Source organism: Miniopterus schreibersii (genome assembly GCF_964146895.1).
Source record: "Miniopterus schreibersii genome assembly, chromosome: 1".
Taxonomy (NCBI): Eukaryota; Metazoa; Chordata; class Mammalia; order Chiroptera; family Miniopteridae; genus Miniopterus; species Miniopterus schreibersii.
In genome coordinates this window covers 125,968,699-125,990,526 of record NC_138101.1, presented here as the reverse complement: position 1 = coordinate 125,990,526, position 21,828 = coordinate 125,968,699, and the positions used below count along the sequence as shown (strand labels likewise).

The 21,828-nt window shown below is 41.7% G+C and overlaps 1 protein-coding gene across 4 annotated transcripts in view; it reads left to right on the top strand.

The window, feature by feature from the left end:
- NPAS3 (neuronal PAS domain protein 3) overlaps positions 1-21,828 on the top strand; it is an 819,123-nt gene that overhangs the window by 383,752 nt on the left and 413,543 nt on the right. For 2 of the 4 annotated variants that reach the window (XM_081157901.1, XM_081157899.1), the window contains exon 3: positions 15,252-15,328. In XM_081157901.1, coding sequence (XP_081014027.1) covers positions 15,252-15,328 — 77 coding nt within the window. Of the gene's footprint in view, positions 1-15,245; positions 15,329-21,828 lie in introns of all 4 variants that reach the window. The other 2 variants (XM_081157900.1, XM_081157898.1) reach the window with 1 other exon arrangement.

The following is a 21,828-nucleotide window of genomic DNA, read 5'->3' as shown; positions in this document are numbered from 1 at the left end:
TGAAGTGGGTGGTAATGTGTCCATCTTTCTGGTAACCATGTTTCTCTGAGACTTTTCTAACTGGCTCCAGGTCACACACACAACTTAGGAAAGGTCAGAGAAGTCCTATTTGTATGTTACCTTAGTGACTTTAATTCTCTGCGTTTTACCAGCATCCGTTTTTATTTTGCTACAGCGATTTTTTAAAAATTCAGATTGCATTTAAATGTACTTATTCCTTACTGTCTGCTAGGTATGTGCTAGAAAACTGTCTCAAAAATTGGTATTTAGCCCTTGGCACAGCTCCTTGGACAAGGGACCTCTCTCTACAGATGGGGAAACGAAGACCCAGATACCGAGTGTCCTACCCTTGTTCACCAGCTGGGAAATGACGGAGCTAAGACTAGAAATAAAGGTTTCTGTCTCTAAGAATTATGTTTTCCATACTAAAATACAGCTGCCTCTCCATCTATTTAAGTACTCAAGCACTTACAGACTTAGATGGATAAAAATGTTAAGATCCTTTGAAAAGCATTGCAGAGGACAGAGCTAGACTTTGTTGAGATACAAAGTATGGGAGAAGTTCTTTCTAAAAAAAAAAGTGGTCAATATGTGAGGCAAATAAGCTTCTGAAGACAATATAGAGCTTACTCTTACTCTCAGCTATGGTTTAAGTTATGAAGATAAATAAGAAGGTGGCAGCAATGCTGTAAATGAATAAAAATGAAGTTTTCCCAAGAAAATGAGTAACCACAGAGTCCCCATCAGGTTGGGAAAGCCCCAAGGTGAGCTGTGTTCGAGCGGAACAAAAGAGAGAAGAGCTGAGGAGCTAGCTGAGGAGGGAAGGTGAGCGTGTGCTAATTTCTTCTGAGTAATGAAGAGGAGGTCTGTTTAAACAATATTTTTGAAATTCCAAGAGAAATTGTCTTTCTCTCTTGTCAGTGAGAAAATTCAACCTTACTGAAGATGAGGCGACTGCTGTCTGCAAGAAATATATCTTGGGATACAAGGCCTCGTTCCCTTCCACCCCTGGCAGTTCTTGGCTTCTTTCATTGGCTTGATGAAAGTTCGTGAAATAATACAGGAGGACTATGAGGCTCTTCTTTTCCATTTCAGTTGCTTTTTCCAACAAATAAAAGGCATTTTCTTTTTCTCCAATCACTTGACATTCTTTTAGCTCATACCCGAGTATGTTAACAATCTACTGCAGCACTTTCCTATGGGTATCTGACAGGTTTGGGCTGCAAGGAAGAGGTATTGGTTGCTTTTGTGATCGAAGAGTGAAGTGATAGGGACTCCAGAAGCAATTCCCCTTCTATTTATGTCATTTTCAAAGCTTTTGCCATGGCAAGAGATACCAGGACAGAGAGACTGGGGGCCAACTGGACAATAGAGGAGAAAGGATGGGGGTTTCAGGCTGATAACGATGGCTTGATTTAGATGTGCTTCAGCAGCTTTCCCCATACAAATGGACTTCTGAACATGGATCATAGAGCTTTGTGTTTTTTGACCATCGTCTGGAAGAACTTGTTCTGAAGCTGAGCTTCTATTAGCTGGAGCATCATCTATGTAGATTCAGGTTTTAGTAGATTATTACATTAAAACCAAATTATGTGTTACCTATTCCTCAGCTTTATCTAAACTCTGGACACATCTGTAGCTTCTTTTGAGGGTTTTTCATCTTTTTATATCTCATGGTTATTGCTGGCTTCTTCCTCTCAGGGCATAAACATCCTCAAGTCAATTAAAATATATATATCTTTGCCCTGGCTGGTGTGGCTCAGCTGGTTGGAGCATCATCTCATACACCGAAAGCTCACAGGTTCCATTCCTGGTCAGGGCACATACCTAGGTTTCGGGTTCCATCCCGGCCTGGTTGGGGCCCTTACGGGAGGCAAATGATCTATGTTTCTCTCTCACATCAATGTTTTGCTCTCTCTCTCTCTCTTTCTCTCTCTCTCTCTCTCTCTCTCTCTCTCTCTCTCTCTCTGTCTCTCCCTTCCCCTCTCTCTAAAAAAATGTCCTTGGATGGGAAATTAAAAATAGATAAATAAATAAAAATCTCTTTACTCTGGGTGTTTTCCCCCTTCTCTTCCTTGCCCAGACGTCATTCCTGATTCTTCTTTCACTTCCACATTTCTAGAAAAGGAATTTCGAATGTGTAACTCGTGGTTCTTGCCTCTCGTTTCCTCTGCAGATGGCAGCAGTGCCCCAACCTAAGGTCTTCAGTGCTCTCCCATGACACTTGATGTAGCTGATGAATCTCTCCTTCAAATGCTCTGCTCTTCCTCTTTGTAGGACACCATCGCCTCTTTATTCGACTTCTTCCCCTCTGGCTAGTTATTCTCAAGCCCTTTGCTGGTTCCCTTCCTCTCTATATGCAGGTGTTCCCCAGGCGGCCCCCTAGGCCTCCCCTCACTCTGCCTTCCCGTAGCTTCTATGCCCACCTGTGTGCTAATGACTCGCAGCCAAGCCCTCGTCTCTGCCACACCTCAGCCCAGAGCCTCAGGTCTACAAGACTTCTCATCTCAGTGGGCCTCTGCTAACGACACCTCCAGCTCAGTATCCCACCTTCTCTTTGACACCCTCTTCCCTTCTAAATGCCCTGTTGCAGGGAATGACTGAACCATCTATACGGTTTGCACATCCAAACATCTGAAATTCACATTTCACTCTTTCTTTTCCCTTAAAAGGCAGTAACAAGACTCTCAATCCTACGTCTTAAATACCCTTAAAACCAAACTCCTCTCTACAGTGTAGCGTATTTACTGGGATAACTCATCTCATCATTTCTTGCCTAGACTATGCAATAGCCAGGTTTTTGTCTTTTCTCCAAGCGCAGTTCTGCTCTGTGCACCACTACTCGCTTGATGTCACACACACGTGCTCACCCTCCCCTTCTCATATCTTCAAGTGGGTCTCAGTGACTGTGTGTAAACTGAACTCCTTTGCAGTGGTCACGAGGCCATTTGTGACCCAGCCTGTGGATGCCCTCTGACATTTCTTCCTCTACACGTGGAACTTGCATGTCTTGCTGGCTTGTGCAATTGTGTACGCTCTTCCACCTCAGCCACTACCATCACCCCTTCCGATCTCTAGCTTGTTTGCCTGGAAAATGTCTATACATTTCTAGCCCAAATACCCTCTTCTCTCTTACATCTTTAAATTTCACTGGAGTTAAATGCTTTCTTCCCTGAGATCCTCCGAGTAAACCATTATTTAATGAGGTTCTATTTCTGTCCCCCCCAGTCTGTAGCTTCCTTGAGGATACTGGCTCCTTGCCATTTCCTGAACCTGATAAGTTTTTCCCATCTCAGGGCCTTTACACTTTCCTTCACGTGGACATCACATCACTACTTCACTTTATTCATATCTCTACTCAGATGTATTGTTGAAAAGGCCTTCTCTGATTTTCCTATCCTTCACAGAAGTTGATGTCACTTCTTTTTCTCCATGCTACTTATTATATTTAGAAGTGTGTGTATTATTATTGTTGTTGTCTGACTTCCCCCCTGGAGTGTCAGCTCCTTGCAGGCATGTTTGTCTGTGTTGTTCACTCTACTACGGCCTATCATTAGAAGAGTGCCTAGCACTTAGTAGGCCCTCAGTGATCATATAGATGCATGATTGAGTGGTATCCCTTCTAACTAGCATAATATTTGGTACAGAGTAAACACTCGGTAAGGATTTATAAAAAGAATAAACATGGAGTATGCATTCGACCATGGTTAAATTAATTCCCATGCCTGAACCCACTAAACTGAAGAGACCAGGGGCTTCCTGGAAAAGAGAAGCAAGGCAGCTGGAAGACAAATAAAAAATGACTGGCTAGTGGCAAAGTCCATTCTCATCAGAATGCTGGTTCAGTTACTCAGTTCAGATTTTTGGCAAGTGATGCAGATTCTTTTTCAGAAAATGTTGATTGATTGCACAGTTGCACCCACTTCATTTGCAAACCTTCATTATCTCTTTTCCCTTTCCTCTCTCCGTCTGCATTTAGAAGGGGAGGAGCAGTGTATAATTCCACAAAGCAATTTTTGTGAATAAACCAACTAACTGGCGGCTGCGTTCAGTCTCGCAGTCCCACATGGAATACAAGTGTCTGCTTTGGCTGTGTAGTCTCTCCCGACTGACTCTCTTGCACTCATTCATTCGATTACTCATTCTTTCGGGGAATCATTTGTTCAGTCCCACTAAGTGCTAGCCTGGAACTGGATATATGTGGATGCTGGGCTCTTAATCTAAAGTAAGAGTTCTTGCCCGGCCGGGCGTGGCTCACTGGTTGAGCATCGACCTAGGATCCAGGAGATCAAGGTTCGATTCCTCGTCAGGGCATATTCCCCGGGGTTGCGGGCTCCATCCTCAATTGGGGGCGTGCAGGAGGCAGCCGATCAATGACTCTCATTGCTGTTTCTATATCTCTCTCTTTCTCTCTCCCTTCCTCTCTATGAAATCAATAAAGATTTATTTAAAAAATAAATAAAATAAAGTAAGAATTCATAACCTGGGGCGTACCAATGGGTTTCAGAGGCTCTTTGGAATTTTTGTAATTGTATATGCAAAGTTTTGTGTTTAAATATTTTACTGGGAAGAGGATTTGCTTAAACACTTCTGTTATTCAAAGAAAGAAACATGTTAGGAACCTGATAGACTTGAGCTGAACTTTGAATCTAGGTAATAGGTCTTCAAATTTAGTTGTTTTCTCCTTGCTGCATTTCAGATGTGATGCTGGTGGTTGAGTGTGAGTGTATACATGGTGGGATAAAAGTAGGTTTACATTTGTTCATATGGAAAGCAATACAATAATTAATAAATAATAATACAAGAATAAACTGTGTTTCGTGTACTCACAACTGCAAACCTGCTTTTGCCCCATCCCGTATGCTTGTGTGTTCTTAATTCTAGGTCTGACAGTTTTGTCAGCCTATTTACTAATCTTGACTCTCTAGATGGTGCTCATGTTTCTTATTTAGTTCCTAACTGCCTAAATCACAGCCTCCATAGGTCCTCAGGAGGCAGATGGCAATGATGCTGCAAACCTTGATCTGCTAATATAGCAAGACTAGCTCCTGCTCAGTTACCATTGCTCGGTGAATGGGCTTTTGTTTATATGAAATCAGAGTGAGGATGGTGGGATTGTAAGGGCTGATTTTAGTTTCCAGTGGTGGTAGCTGTGTACGTTTACCTAATCAAGTTACTTCTGAGGCATTCAGCATCTTAAAACGAATGCCAATTACTGCTAGAGAGGGCATGAGTGAATCCTTTAGAAGAAAATTCAGTGGGCAGTTGCTGACACTTAGTGAATTGCTGGCTCTTTGCCCAGGTATGTGTGAAATGTTTGCACTGGTTTGAGGTCCTGATTGCAGCTGGCCTGCAGGGCTTGTGGTGACACCGTAGATTTGACATCATGCTGCGGGGAAGGCAGAAACTAGGCGCAACGTACAGAGCAGCAAAATATCCCTAATATTTTAGGAAATAAATCTTAAATATTCCTAATATTTACAAAAAGTTGTCCCAAAATTCCTATTAAAACTGGGATAAAGACAGTGATTTAGAAAAGTCATCTTTGGCCCAGCCCCAGCTTCCCATAGCAGGAGGAGAGAGCTGATGTGTGAGGTGCTGAGCACTCCGCGGGCTAGCACGGTGCTCTAGTGTCCATTCCTCACAAATCCATGTTGCACACCTTCTGTGGGGGGGCCCTATTCTAGCGGCCCGGGCTTCAGCATTGGTGTGCAAAACGATTCCTCCAGCTTACGAAGGTATCATGCTAGTGCAGGAGAGAGACAATATGTGAATAAGTTTTGGAAGGAAAATTAAAGCAGAGCAGGGTTGTCACATGTCCTCACAACAGTCCTGTGAGACAGAATGAGAAATTGAGGTCCATAGAGCCTAATGAGTCCAAGACCACCCAGCTAATTAGAGATCAATGGAGAATTTAAAACTTGGCTGTGCTGACTCTAGAACCCAAATCCTTTCTCTGTGCACAACTGCCTCCCAATAGTGAGTCTCCTCCCTTTGAACTCTCCCCAGAAGCAGAGGGCAAGCGGTGTCTTGGGAGGAAATCAGATGTCTTACAGCACTGAACCTGAGTCAAGATAGCCTTCTTCTTACCTCTCAGGAGATATGAAAACCCACTGGGCGGCTGAGTTGCCTTACCCAGCGCCAAGCTGGATGCTGTGACAGATGTGTGCACTTCAGGGGCTTTGCTGCAAGTGGCGGTGTTGAACTTGCGCAGTTCGTCGAATTGCACAGTTAGGGTTTTCAGACAGAGCCCGCACCCTGGCCTTCCCGGGCATAGTGAGTAACCGTTAAGCTGTTGAATCAAGCACCAAGACGGTGCCGTGGTCCTGGAGGCCTCAGCCCTGCGAGGGTTTGTAGGAGCGCGGCAACCCATGGGTGTTGCAGCTTAAGGAAGAGCAAGTTGGAGTGGGCGGGGGGATGAGGCTGGGACCGGGCACATGTAGCTGTGGTAACAAGCACTGGTCCTTGGCTTCATGTCTCACCAGCGGGCCCCAGGATCTTGACCGCCATAGTTCACTGTCTACATGAGCTCACTCGCCATTCCCCAGCTCTGACACTACTCCTGTCCTGAGGTCTTTCCTGCCTCCACTCTCTCTGCCCGCATCCTGAGTTGAGAGCTGAGAGTTGCACATATATTGCATTTTCTTCATTTGCTTGTGTGTCAGTCTCCCCACTAGACTCTGGCCTCTGGAGAGTCAGGATGGTGCCTTTTCATTTTTATATCCTCTGACACAGCGCCTAGCACAGAGTAGAGACTCAGCAAGTATTTTTCATGGATATTTTTAGCTTTCTTCTGCAGACATAAAAAAAAGCATCTAGAAATTGAAATGGGATCCTGACTTACCTCTCTAGCACCTAGGTCAATGGGATTAATATCTTTCACTTTACTTTTGGATGAATACATGTAATACCATAGTCTGAGATGGTTGAGCTTTGGAAACTCATCAGAGTGACTTTCCAAGCAGGTGCTGTTATAAGCAGAGAATTGCATCCTTTGGGCCAACACCCCACTACTTCATAAAACTGTTCATGTTGACTCTTCTTTGGGCAGAAAGACAATCATTAAACACACTGCCAAGCATTTATGTGGCCCCAAGCAAGGGGGTGGGAGGTGGAGGGGGGAGGGAGAGGGAGAGAGAGAGAAAGTGAATATGACTGAATATATGAATGAGGAACAGGAGACAGAAGAGGGAGAGGGCAAGAGGCCTCTTTCTCCCACAGAAACATAAGCTGCCTCCTGTATATCCAACCTTCTCGGCGCCCATGTCGTATCAGCGGCCTAGAAAATCCCAGAGGATGGATGGAGCATTAGACTGGAAGTAATAAGGTTGTGCCTGACTTACTTCAGTATTTGTAGCAGATGTTACAAATGTCATAACATGAAGCTTTGGGATCATACTTGGAAAAAGAGATCAAGATAACAGATGGGGACCTCTTCATTTTACCAGGGGGTGCTGAGCAACAGCACTGATCCCACGATAGTCTCCGCCCCCGCCTCCTGGGCGGAATCATGCCACCAACAGCCTGGGCGGGAGGTCAGAAGGGCTGATAGCCACGTGGCAGCCCTCGACTAAAAGACTTTTAAGACAGTTTACAACATGAAAGTATAATAATCCTTTTTTTTTTTTTTTTGGCCCTTACTGAGGGAGCATAGTGAATCTAACCCCCATTAAAAATTTAAACTTGGCAAAACATTTTCAGCATATTAGTGAGGAGGTCATTTCTACCAATCAAAGGACAAGTATTAAATTCTGCAAAGCTAGGGCTGCATTCAAATTCCAAAATGATGTGTTCTCTCTCTTTTACCCTTTGAGAGCTCTGGTCAAAGAGCACTTGGTGTCTTTTATGAACTAAGCCCGGCGTAATTCATGAGAACACGCAGTATTCCTTCCTGACATACACAGATAGAGGGGGAGGAAAGCGGTTATTAGAAGAGGAATTTTAATAAGAACAGGAACCACAATAACAACAAGAGAAGCTCACACTAGAGCCGGCAGGTTGTCCTGAGAAAGCAGCGCCCCTTCCCCAGCGGACGCTGTTCAGGCCCAGGCTCGGGGCCCCTGCGCAGCCCAAGGCTGGCCTGCCTCGCCCAGCCCGCTGGGCCTCAGTCCCCAGCAGAGGGCCCGCCCTTCGTGTGGCTCCATACAATTGTTGGTTGCTGTAGCCCTGAAGCCAGAATTAATTAGTTTATATCTTCTTGCTGAGTTCATGTCAGATAAAAATCAAGACTCGCCGCTCGAAGATTCTCTTCCACATTCTTCATTCTGAAGTCACTTGATAACTGCCTGACTCTGAAAACTTCCCTGGATTGAGGGGGTGCAATTCCTCATGCCCATAACTCTGCTGGAATACAAGAAAAACAGGAGTTCATCAGGATCAGTGTTGTTGTTGTTTTTTTACCTTTTATTTATTTTGTTAAGAAAAAGGGGAAATTCTCATTCCCTTCATCGTATTAAAGGAATTAAATAGTTAATCTAAACCTTGCATCCCAAAGCAGTCCCTGTAGCATCTAGTTGTTGAAGCCTAGAAACACTGGGGAAAGAATTAGAGTTGTTGTTGGACTTTAGTCCTCTGAAAGTGCCCTCTTTTATATACATTGTTATTCTGAAATGATTAAGAAACTGAAATTGGGATGACAACACCATTTTTAGAAAGTCCTCTTTGCATTTGTAACAGTTTCTTTGAAGCATCAGGGAAGTAACCATGTCCTAGTGTGTAGTCCAGCCCAAGGCTGCTCTCTGCCCCTGTACCTCCTGGAATCTCTCAGGAACCCCTCAGGTACCCCACTCCCCAGCCTTCAGCCCAGGCTGTGCATCATGCCTGCGTTTTCCCGCGGTTTCCATCCTCAGGGCGGACTGTCAGGGCTTCATCGCTTCCTCGGGTGCTGTCACCCCAAACAGCAGCTGAGCCCGCTGCCAAGGGGAAGTTTGGGTTCTCTCATGGAGAAGGTGTTAATCCTCCTATATGTCTCCCATCTAAGGGACATATAATAGTTTCTGTATTAGCGGCCAGATTGTCAGTGGAAGGTTATTTCCCTCTCTTTCCAGCTGCAGAGGAAGAAATACCTGCTCTGGTAGCTAGCAACTCTTTTTCTTCAATAGCAAAGAGAGTCTTTAAAATGGATACTTTGTACTAAAAAGAAGTCCCTGTAATTTGTTGCCCGCCATATACACAAAGACATTGTCAAGACTATTACAGTAATACTTGGGTGCTATTTCTGTTTTAGACTACTGCCATTTTCATGTAGAAAATTATAAAACGTTTTCAGAAACCATATGAATACTACTCAGTTCTTCAGGAGATAAGTGCATGATAAACACACCCTTGACTAAACACATCTGTTGAATGCTGTATGTCTTCCTCTTACTAGTGGAAGCCACAGAGATGTGCCTTTTTGGGAAAAGCAGACATGGTTTTCTTTTCCCCGAATTCAGCGATTCATTTGTAAGTATTAATACTTTCACAGTCATACCATCCCTAATGCTTTTCCCTAATGTATTCAGCTCATACTTAGATTGTGGGAGAATGTAAATATGTGTTGTGTCAAAGAATTTTTGAATCAGCGTAAGACTTCTTAGAGTTTCAATTATTTTATTGGATTAAATACCTCTTTTTGTTCTAAATTGATAATATAATGTGTCAGTGGGTTCTGGAATATGAATTATGAAGATGTATTTTTTTGATTTTTAAAAATCTAAATATGAATTTTAAAATAAACCCGAATTGTACTCCTGCTGAACACAGGAGGTGTTTCTTTTTTGTGTTTATGTTAATCAGGGATTCAAATGCCTGATGAGCAATGCTTGTGGCTATTTCTCTTCTCTGGTCATCAGTTGCCCTCTATTTTAAATGGCAAAAAAATAATCCTGCTGCAGGTACATTGAAAAAGTACCGTAATTATTTGTGTTCAGATATTTACATGCTGCTTTGAGTGGAGGCCATGTGTTGTGCTCCCAACAACAGAGTTGCAGTTACAGTGCCGCCGTATGTGTCAGGCTGGTACCTAGCTGTCATTTTTCCAGTGTCTTATCGCCATCCCAACCTGAAATGTCCCCAGTGTCTACGGCATGCGCAAACAGTGAGAAGCTTAGGGTTGAAAGGATGCAAACGGTGACTCGGTGACTGGGGGCACTAAGCAGAGCTGTGAGGACGGTTCAGAATGAAGATTTGCTCCCATAGTAAATGAAAACATAAATTTATCCCATAGGGAAACACACATACATACATACATACATACATATATGCATGCATGCATACATGCCTCGTAAACTTCTAAGGGTCCTGGGAAAAGCCTCCCTGGCTGCCCCTGCCCCGCAGTGAGGGAGGCTAGTGGCAATCCCTCTCTCTTCCCAGGAGCCATGGGAAGCCGCGTTAGGCGGTCTGTTCTCCACTCCTTCCAGCCCTGACTTTGCTTCGCCCAAGCGCCAAAGCCCTGGGAGTGGGGGCCGAGATTCCAATAAGCGCGCTCCCTTCCCCCACGCTTCCTGTGGGAACAGAGCCTTGCCCCCCCACCCCACATTCCGCGGGTAGCCATCCCGGCATGAAGCTGCCTTTTTCCTGGGTGGATACACTTGAAATGCTACCCGCAGAGCTTTAAGGCAACTTTTGCCCCTGCCCACATACTGTTCCCCATGGAGGGGGACTGGGTGACACTGTCTCTAAAACGATCTCCCCTAGCGGCCAATGACTACTTTTCCTAATCAAACAATCCATTGGAAACCCTCACAATGTCAATGTCGTATTCATCTTCACTTTTAAATGTCTTTTTCGGGTGATCCCTTAAATAAACGAGCCCCTTTCTCTCTCCCGGCCTGTGGTTACTGTCCCACTGTGAACTGTGTCGGTGAGGAGCTGGGCCAGCTCCCCCTTCTCTGGAAATGGGGGTGGGGAGGGTTCTGAAGGAAAAGGGCAGCCCAGGGCCCCCAAGGCAAGTAGGGCTCCTCACTTTCCCCCCTTCCATTATTTATGTGTGTCCACTGAGCTGTCCTGCTTCTGTTTTGTAATGGGTTCTTCTGTGGCAAGCTGACCTTTTGGCTGAATAGGTCAGACTCCCACTGAGGGCTAATCCTCCGCCTTTCTGGCGTCTGTACCTCCCCAAAGGTGACAAGCACCGGTTAGGAATATGACTGGGGGGTGGGGTCTGTTTCCCCAAAGAGGGATTGTTTTTAACTGCACTGAATTAATTCTCAAAGACTGCCTCGCAAGGTTATGCGGGAGAGTCTAGATACTGTCTTCACTATTCAGAACAGTCTAGATTAGAACATTTTGGCCATAATTGTTGAGGGGCAAGCACTAATTTTGCACGTACATGTTTCAGGTTGTGGTTTTCTTCCCTGGCTTCCACTTTTTTCATGGGAGAAAGGCCAACTGTACAGTTGATTCATCATATCATTTTCGATTTCTGAGTCAATCTGTGTTTCTTTAGTTGATGTTAAAGAATTCTTCCTATATGTCTCTTCTATTTAAAATCTTCAGGTGTTCTATTAAAAACTCTAGGTGTTTTATTTTTAACCATTGCACAACATGAACTAATAGTGTTGCGGAGTGTTGCGGTATTTGTTGATAATTATATGCTGGGCCTAGGTTTGTTTTAAATGGCTTAAATTCTCTTTTGGACTGTTTTTTAAGTTTTATAATAAGGAACAGTAATCAGCAGTTTTAAACATCAAATAGGTACTCAGTAAATGCTGGATTGCCTTTGAAGTTGAATGACTATATTACTACTGTTTGATGGGTTTTTGTCTTTTAACAGTTCGTATAAGTTTTTCAACTTCTAAAACTCTCACATCTCACTCTCCGTGAGTAGGGACATAATCTTCACAGATAGTCAATTACATGTTCCATTTATTTAGCGATGCACTGTGTACATTCGTTTCGGTTAATTTAGTTAGTGTTCTTTAAGTTTCAAAAAGTAGCACCTTTTAATTGGACAAACAAATAAATGATCAGAAGAAACAGTGGCCTATTCAGCAGTAATAAATGCGCATTTTGTCTGGACTACTAAATGGTTTTAGAAACTGTCGACTTCCAAAATCCAAAACCTGAGAGAGCTTCATCAGCAACGTATTACTTTCCTGAGGGTGAAGGACCTACTGAGGAAAATGCCTCTTTAGTTTTGTTTATTCATTGATGGTACTGTATAAACACGATGAGGTTAACTTGGGGAAACAAAATAACTATATTTGCACTGTTCCTGGTTATCAGATTACTGTCTCAATCTCAAAATGCCACATGCGATGGGATAAAAAGTACAAGGTAAGAAGTACATTTTTAGCATCTATTCATTACCAATAATGCTAGAGTCAGAGCTGGTCTTCTACCAGGGACATAATGGGCTCCTGTTTAACATATTTATGTTGGTTGTAAAATTAGGAACTGTCATTACAGCCCCACATCACCTGCCTAAGTGCAAAACATATAAATCAGGAGAAATTCCATGCCATAAAAATGCCATTGAATAGAATAGCACGAACCCACTTATAAGATACCTGTGTGTGCAGCTAGCATGTACTGGGATGCATGCTCAGATTTCTAGAGGATTTGAAGGACAAAGGGGAATAATTCTGCAGGTAGGACTCATGGATGTAGGGCCTGATGAAGACATTTGGGATCCCCAGGTTGACTCACTTTTCTTAAATAAATCCCCTAAATATTCATGCATTTGCAGCATTTACTTAGAGGACAGCCTGAGTCCTAAGTGGGGAAAAGGAAGGAAAAGAAAGCCATCGAGGGCAGGGTTGGATAACCTGGCAGCACCCGCTCAAGTCACCTGTGCTTCCAGAAGTCGGTTGAGCTGCCCTCTGTCACTGCTGGAACATGCCTCTTGGACCTTCTAGTAAATAAACACATTCCTTTCATTGCCTGTGATGTTTTAGGGTCTTCTATAGGTTGGTGACTTTACTGGCCCCCTCTTAATCCAGATCTTTGTAGAAAAGTCTATGTTCTTTAAATTTAGTTCATTTTCTTTTGTGAGGTGCAATGGTTTCTTTTGAATTTTGTAATTGGAAGCCCTGAAATGCCCCCAAATTATGAATTATTAATATGGAGCTTTTGCTCTGGCCAGTGTGGCTCTGGTGGTTGGAGCATCGCCCCGTGCACCAAAAGGTTGCGGGTTTGATTCCCGGTCAAGGCACATACCTAGGTTGTGGATATGGTCCTTGGTCAGGACACGTATGGAAGGCAACCAGTCAGTGTTCTCTCTCACATCAGTGTTTCTCTCTCTCTCCCCCCTCCCTCTTTCTCCCTTCTTCCTCCCTCCCTTTTCCTCGGTCTAAAATCAATAACCATATCCTCAGGCGAGGATTCAAATATGTGTCTATATATATATATGGAGATTTCTGGATCCGAATTACTGCCTCAAAAACAGAATGGACACCTTTGAAGTTTTCAACTTCCCCTTCCCTCTAGTTCCCTCCCCCCAAAATCTTTTAAAAAAAGACTGCAGATTTTATTCATATGGGATCATTCACACCAAGCTACCATAATGTGCAATTAACACTCTAGAAACCGAAAACAGTATTCAGCAAGACAGCTGCATTATCAAAAATGCCAAAGGAGTTTTGAAGGGAGTAATGTGCGTGTTAGAATAGGAAATTAATCAGAAACACACACACACGAGACAGAGAGAGAGAGAGACAGAGAGAGGAGTAATGTCTTAAGTATATCTGAATATTAAATTTTTTTAAATATTGTCTCGTGCCTATAATTATAAAAATTAAACTTAGGATAGAAACCTGATTTTTCTGTTTTAAGATTATTAGTTGTGTGTTTTCCTTCTGAAGCAAATGAGGAAGTTGAAATAGAGATCTCTGAGATCCCCGCCAGCTGGAATATTCTTTGATAATAATCACCCTTCAATTATATTTTATAAATTTTGCCATTGAAACAAAATGCCCCTTTTATTTCTTTTTGCCAGTAATACTGATACTTAACACTCATGCAATTTTCAAAGTGCCTTTCAGACACGGCAAACACTGGCTCACAATTGCAGGGGTAAACTGCCTACTTTTGCACAGCACAATAACCACAAGTACATTTATATTATAATCCCTACTAAGCTATGGATCCAACTGACTGACTTAGTAACTGAAACGAAACAGAATTATCCCAGCAGCATTTAGCTGAAGTTTTTTTTGTCAACTAGCTAGAAGAGGTTTTTAGAAGTAAATAGGAGGGTTTTATTGTATTTTAAATTCATAGTGTCTAAGTTTGAGTGTAATAAAATTTTCAAGAAAAGCAGGAAGACACGGGGAATTTACTTGTTGGAAATATGGAGAAGATCTGAATTATTTTTCATAAATTACTATAAATCAAACAGATTTTTATGTTTGAAAATTTAGGAAAGGGGAGGATATTCAGAACAGAATTAAAATCAAATAGTGACCCCATGCAAAACGTGTATAGAGAATCCGATCAGTTGTGGATGCCACAAATATCTTGCGCCAAGCTCACTTTTGTTAAGGATTGGGGGCTCCTTGTGCAGGGGCCTGCACACACACCTGTAGGGCACGCCAGGAAGGGCAGGAGCGACCGTGCAAGTGAGTGGAGAGCGGGAATATTGCGATTCGAAAACAGCCCCGAGCTGGCGGGGCACATGCGGAGAGAGGCCACCTGGGCTGCTCCGCGAGCCTGCAGAATAGTGACATGTGAGTGTTCAGCAAATAGGCAAATCCAGCTATCCCGAGACACTTAACACTAGTGTAAACAGTCATTAATGAGAATCTCTTCTCCAACACGTTGGGCTTATTAAATTATGATAAAGTTGTTGCATTAAAACACTTTCTTTTAAATCCTGCTTGCTTTTTTCTAGCCTAGAGAATAGGGAAAATTCAGGTTTTTATCTGGCGGGGGGAATGCAGTATGTCTGTACTTTAAAAATACCTAAATTTTAAGAAAAATAGTTTACTAATTTACTTTAAAGGAATGTGAACATTCGTGTTTTAGCTCCAGTAGAGTAAAAACAGTCCAAAATGAATGTTTTTTAAAAGCCGGGGTTTGGTTTGTTGTTATCAGAGTTGAAAAGTCCACATAGGCTCTGCTTATGCTCAGGCCGCCCAGGCCAAGTTAACGCGGGGCGGTGTTTCCCAAGATGCCATTGTCCTAGAGCTAGTGATGCGATGAAAGAGAAATTAAGCTGAAGGTATGAATCAGAGCTCCAACTTAATGGTTTTCTTTCTTTTCTTCCTTTCTGTTTCTTTTTCTTCTTCCCACTTTTCTTTTCTTTCTTTTCTTTTTTTTTCTTTAAGTTATAGGTGCACAACGAAGGAGAAGCCCCAGTGCACTGGCCATTGAAGTATTTGAAGCACATTTGGGAAGTCACATTTTGCAGGTACCTTTAAAAGACAAAGAAGCTTGCTTATATTTTACTAAGAAAAATCCATGTTTAGTCTTTTTAAATTTTTTAAAAAATTTTCAGCTATGTATGTGGCTGTTGCTATTTTATCTTAGAATTCTGAAATTCTTATGAATCCACTTTTTTTTCTCTTTTTAGAAAGCCATCCCTTGAGAGAATTAATGAGAAAGGGAGGGCAAGTATTATTTGTAATAATTGAGATGAACTGTGCTATTTGGTTGGTGCTCAATGTATAGTAGCTGGCTGTTCCCAGAATGATAGTGTGTGTGCTGCATTTGTAAGTGGATATATGTGTGTGTCTTTGGAGCTATATATTGTTTTAGAAAGAGCAAAATTTTGTGACAGTAATGTGACATTTTCATGTGTTGCCATATTTCAGTTGTTCTTTGCTTGGGTTTGCATTCGTAAGTGCTTCCAATCTTAATGTTTGTCTCTCCCCCAAATCACACACTTCCTCAGGATGAAATTTTAAAGTATATTTTAAGTGAAAGGAGACAAGTAATAATGATTTAATTTTGCCAGTGAATTTCATGACAGATCAATGTGAGGGTGACTAGGATGGACCTGCAGTTATTTGTCCCATAGCAGTTTCATGCCAAACTCATCATCTCACTTACTCAAAACGTTTTTCCTGAGGACTTTGCCATCAATTCAACATGTCCATGAATAATTGCTCTGCATTGTTTCTGCTTCCGAGGTAGATGTTGCCATAGCCAAAGCTTTCTATATGCAAGATACATTTTGAACGTGGAATTAGAGAAGCAGACATGTTTGGGATATTTAGGCAGTTTATTTGGGAAGAAAAATGGTTATGGACTTTTTTTTTTTTTTTTAGTTAAGTAAAAGAAAGGTGAACTCCATATTCCTTGTCATTCAGAGTTTTAAAAAATGACTTCTATGACCATTTTATTTTCTAAGTAGCCAAAAGTAGTATTGAATTTAGCATATTATTCCTGAAAGCATGCTCTCTAGAAAACTGTCATCGGATTCTCCATGGTCAAATCCCAGTGGGTCTTCCAAGCGATTCCTTGACCAGTAACATCAGCATCACCTGAGACCATCGTTCAAAAGACACATTCCTGGGCCTCCCTGTGAACCTACCAAATCAGAATCTTCAGGGTGAAGTCCAGAAATTTGTGACTTTTAACAGCCTTTTGAGAAAATGTGATGTTTTCCTAGGTCTGAGATGTCACAATTCACATTTGCAAATTTAAGGCCCTAAAAGGACTTACCTTGTTTATTTTTATTTATTCTGATGTTCCTCATTTCTCCACTAATATCAGTTAATATCCCATGTAACAGATGTTTCTTAAAATGCACCTTGGGAGATGCTATTTTACCATGCATATACAATTTGAATTACCTTTGCAGTAGATTAGTTTCAGAGATATAGAAAGGATTTTGCTATCCACATCTTCCAACTTTTACTTCCCTCTTTCCTATATACACTGTATTCAGAATGTCCTGTCAGGATGACTCCTATTTATATTCTGAAGTGATCGGTGCATTGACTTAATCAATGGAAGAAATGATTCAAAGCGTAGCCCCAGATTATTATCCTCTGAATCCTTTCTAGAAATCTTTAGTCCAAAGTCCTCAAGGGAGGGCGACTTGGGAGCTGCAAAAAATTAAAACTAATTTAAAACACAAAACGTATGAGTTGCATTGAGCCTAAACTTAAGCCAAACGCGTGTTGTAGAATGGCTGTCCAAATGCCAGTTCAACATTAGGCTTCCTTGAGGATCTAGAATGAGGCTGCTGAGCTCTTCTGTGGTTTAGCTTGGTCACACCTGACTCAGACCACCCATTTTAAGAGAAACCTAGACAGTTGAATGTTACTTAGAGTGAAATAACCAGACCGATGGGTGAGCTACAAATCATGTTACATGAGGAGCAGCAAAGGGCGTGATGAAGATTAGTTTGGAAAACGCTTGCCTTAAATGGGACATCAATGTCCTCTATATCTGAAAGCCTCATGCAAAACAAGAAGTAGATATAGTCTGTGTGGCTTCAGAGTATGGAAAAGGGAAACAGGTTAAGACTGAAGAGAGGGAAAAATCATCTTCATTTAAAAAACTTCCAAATAGGGCTGTCCACATTTGGAATATGTTCAAAGCCTTTGAATTTAAGAAGTATAGGAGGCTTGCTTGACAGGGAGGCTTTCACAAAAGTGAGGCATCCAAGCATGGATGCACTAGGTAATCTTGGAATGGTCATGGGAACTAGAACTTCTTTTTTTATGATATTTTTAATCTTTATTGAGAGTATTACAGATGTCCCTGCTGTTTTCCCCCATTACCCCCTCCAGCTGGATCCCACCCCACTCCCGGCCTTCACCACCCTGTTGTCTGTGTCATGGGTCATGCATGCATGCATATAAGTTCTTTGGTTAATCTCTTCCCACCTCCCTCCCCCTTCCCTCTGAGATTCGTCAGTCTGTCCCATGTTTCCATGCCTCTGGTTCTACTTTACTCATCAGTTTATTTTGTTCATTAGATTCCTTGTTCATTTATTTTAATTTTTAGATTTAATTGTTGATAGATATGTATTTATTACCATTTTATTGTTCATATTTTTAATCTTTTTCTTCTTCTTAAAGAAGGCCCTTCAACATTTCACGTAGTACTGGTCAGGTGGTGATGAACTCCTTTAGCTTTTCTTTGTCTAGGAAGTTCTTTATCTAACCATTAGTTCTAAATGATAGCTTTGCTGGCTAGGGTATCCCATTAACACCAGTGGCTATGGAGTGGAAGAGCTGCATATATTGCTCTAAGTGAAATACAGGAATTGTGGGCAGGAAGGGGGTTGGGAAGTGATAGTAACAAGAAGGGCCTCCTCTAAGCTAATTAGTTGCCTTTCTCCTAGCGTGGGACCCTCTGAGCCCACAGACCACGTCTGCACCTGATCTCAGGGGTCTGTGAGGCTAATATGGTTCCCATACTTTCCCTCAGGAGGCTCCATGGGTGAATCTGGTTGACTTAAAGGGGATAGATGAATTCTTTCTCCCTCTCTGCTACCCTTCACTTGCAAATATCAGATAAATATTTACGTGGTCAACATGGTCCCTACCCTTACAGTTTATCATCATTACCAAAATATATACCTATATTAAACACTTGGCAAGAACACAGCATTCACTGTAATAGGCACATGGCTGGTGCCCTTAGCTAGTTTGCAGTCATCTTGGTAAAGAGGAGCCGGTAGGCCTCATAGAGTGAGAAGCATCACACTGGCCAAGTACTAAGGGGCTGGCTGCAAAGGAGGGGGGCTCTGAGTTTGCCATAAGGCAGCAAAGAAGACTTCTCAAAGTTGTTTATAGATGAATAGGAACTTATTAGGCAAAGAGTATTGAAGAATATTCTAATCAAAATGGACGTCAAACATAAAGGCATGGGGACAAGGGATAATAGATCTTGTTTGGGGACTGTTGAGATGTTCAAGTTGATGGCTGCTTCACATGCACAGGGCAGCACGTAAGAGATAACTGTGGAAAAGTTCCATGAACCACATTGTGACAGGCCCAGTGAACCAAGCCAGGATGCTCTCTCCAGTGATGCGCCCACAAAGAAGGCTTTTGTACAAGAGATAAGGATTTTGTTTGTTTCCAGAGTTATCGTCAAAGTGCAGTGTCTAGAAAGGCTTTGAGTTGTGAGAGGCTAATAGAGACCATTTAGGAATTTCTTACAGTAGCCCAAGATTCCAAATGAAGGTCTTCTCCAGGAGAGAGTCTCTACGAATGGAGAGACAAGTATGGAATTGAGATTGTATTCAATGTGGAAGGCTGGGGATGACAGGAGTTAATAATGACCACAGGTTTTCTAGATTGGTAACCAAGCTGTCTATACTCTTACCTGAGAGAAGTTAAAGGGGGTATCCTATTAAATAGCCAAATTGATAAGGGGTAATCAATTGGAAACCGAGTCTGATTCTCTAGAACAAGGTCAAGTCTAGGGCTGAAAACAGGGCTGGGAATTACTAACCACTGGCGTATAGGTGAATGAGAGTTCATCCAAGCAGTGAGTTGCAGACCCATGGAAATGATGTGGAGCAATGAGGGAGGAGGCTGAGGAGAGGCAGCCCCGGTGTATGATCTCAAGTGTATCATCACTTGAGATGCAAGTAAAAGGTGGGGAAAGAGCAGACAGAAAAGTAAGAGGAAACCATGGGATTTGGCTTCACTTAAGGAAGGAGCATTCATGATGTCAAGGTGGCTAAGGGTAAATTTTTTAGTAAGATAAATATTGAAAAGATGTCATAGGTTTTGTCCATTGAAACAGTTATGGCCAGGTTTTTGGTGCAGAAGACAAACCTAAAGAGTGATACAAGGTACAAGTGTCTGGATATTTGTGGTAAAGAAGGGGTGGGAGATAAGAAGGTAATGTGATGGGAAATTTTTCTTCTTAATGTTATTAGAGTATATGTCTGAGGTTTATGGGACCAAACTTTGCTAATTGTATGTTCTTTAGCAGTCAGCTTTTTAAAAATCAGTATCTTGTGGTCATGTCTATATTAAGAAAGGATAAGCTTTCATTATTATTAATGGTTATATACTACTCCATTCCATGGATATATCAGAATTTACTTAACCACTTTCCTACCATCAAATATTTTGATTATATGTATAAATTTGCATTTCTTTCTTTTGTATGTGTGTATTTAAAATCTTTTTTTATTAAATTTATTAAGGTGGCATTGCTTGATAAGATTATTAGGTTTCAAGTGTAAATTTGCATTTCTAATGCAAATACGTAGTGAGGGGGGGTGTGTGTGTATGTGTGTTGTGTGTTTGTAGGTGGATGTGTTTCAATTAGAAAGAGCCTAATTCAAATTGATTTTAGCTTAAATGTATTGAATTTTTAGTATATATGATATTCCATATATTGTTAAGTTTTCTTCTTATATCATTAAATACTCATAATAAGTATCTATGAGATAGGTGCTATGATTGTGCACATCTTAAAATTGAGTAAACAAAGACTTAGAAAATTTAAATAAGTGACTCAAGCTCAGATGGCTAGTTAAGTGAGAATTCACTTTGAATATAGGATACTTAACACTGATTATAATGCTTCCCACGAATGATGGGGACATTTTTAAAGGCAATGGTAATAAAGGGAAAGAACTTATATTCGGAGTGAACAGGATTAGGGAGTTGATGGCATCTGGAAGGTAAAGTAGAGGTCAGTTCTGAACCTCAGGGTGGGGCTCGGGAAATGCCTGTGACTTCTCTGTCCCAGGTGCCAAGCCTTCCTGCTCCCTGTGCCCTCAGTGATGGCTTGTGGAAGAACATGTTAAGGACCCCTTGGTGTAGAGAGTTGGGGGCTACAGTTGAAGATGAACTTAATTTTGGGTACCCATTCTGTGGACAGTAGTATGTTTTTGCAGTGCGTATCTTATTAGCTATATGTTCTCTTGGGAAAATTTAGAAAGGTTACTGGGTCCTTTAAAATTGACCTACTGAGAGGGAAAAAATTAACTTAATGGTGGTTCCATCAATATAAAATCAACTGTTGCAAAGTTATCTTCCAATTTAATGATCCAGTAACAGTGTCTGTAGGGAAGGCCACTGCCCAGGCTGCAACCATGCAATGCTAGGACCACCGTGCGCATCGTTTACATGGAAACTTGACTCTTGAGTGTGACCGTCAGTGTAACCCGGTGAGCCTGTAGCTGTTTCATACATGCATTTCACAACAGAGGTGTCTACTGCAGGAGAGTGTAAGGGTTCAACTGACATCAGCCTTGCAGCTGTAGGACTGTGAAATATATGCTTTGGACCTAAGTCAGGGCATTTTAGTTCACTTTATTTTGCTTTGACTTTTATTAATCAGGTGAAGAACAGGGGGTCAGGGGTCAAGATAGGCAGTTGTGCTTTTTGGGTCAAGCTAAGTAAAAATTCAAGAACTTTAGGTCATTAGGTGGAATCTATCCTTAGTACAGTACATGCCACTAAACACTAATTTGGGCCCTGCTTTGACAGCTCTCTCAAGGCATTATTGTTCCTACTTCATGAAATCCTTAATATGAAAAAAATGAGTGGTATTTATTTTGACTTTCCCAATTTGGAGACCAGATAGAATATTCATATTTTATTTTCTCAAAGTTAATGAAACACAAAATGGTAACAAATATCTTTGTAACTCATAAAATTAGCTAGTGGAAGGACTTTCCCTTAGGTGCAGATTTATGAATGGAGTGCTTTAATTATTTGCATGCCCTTAGCAGAAGGGTTTAAGGTTTTTTCATTCTGTAATTAATGCTTATATCATTTTAATATAGAATCGCAGTATTGTTTTCCCCTGCTCCATAGTACTGCTGCTTTACTCACCTCACAGGCATTAAAACAAAGCAGTCAAATCAAACCTTATAGGTGGAAAATTTTTAAAGTTACCATTTGTATTCTTGTGAGCACATGGTGGTGAACTTCAGATAGACATTGTAGATGTTATATTACTGACATGGTGCAATATGTATCG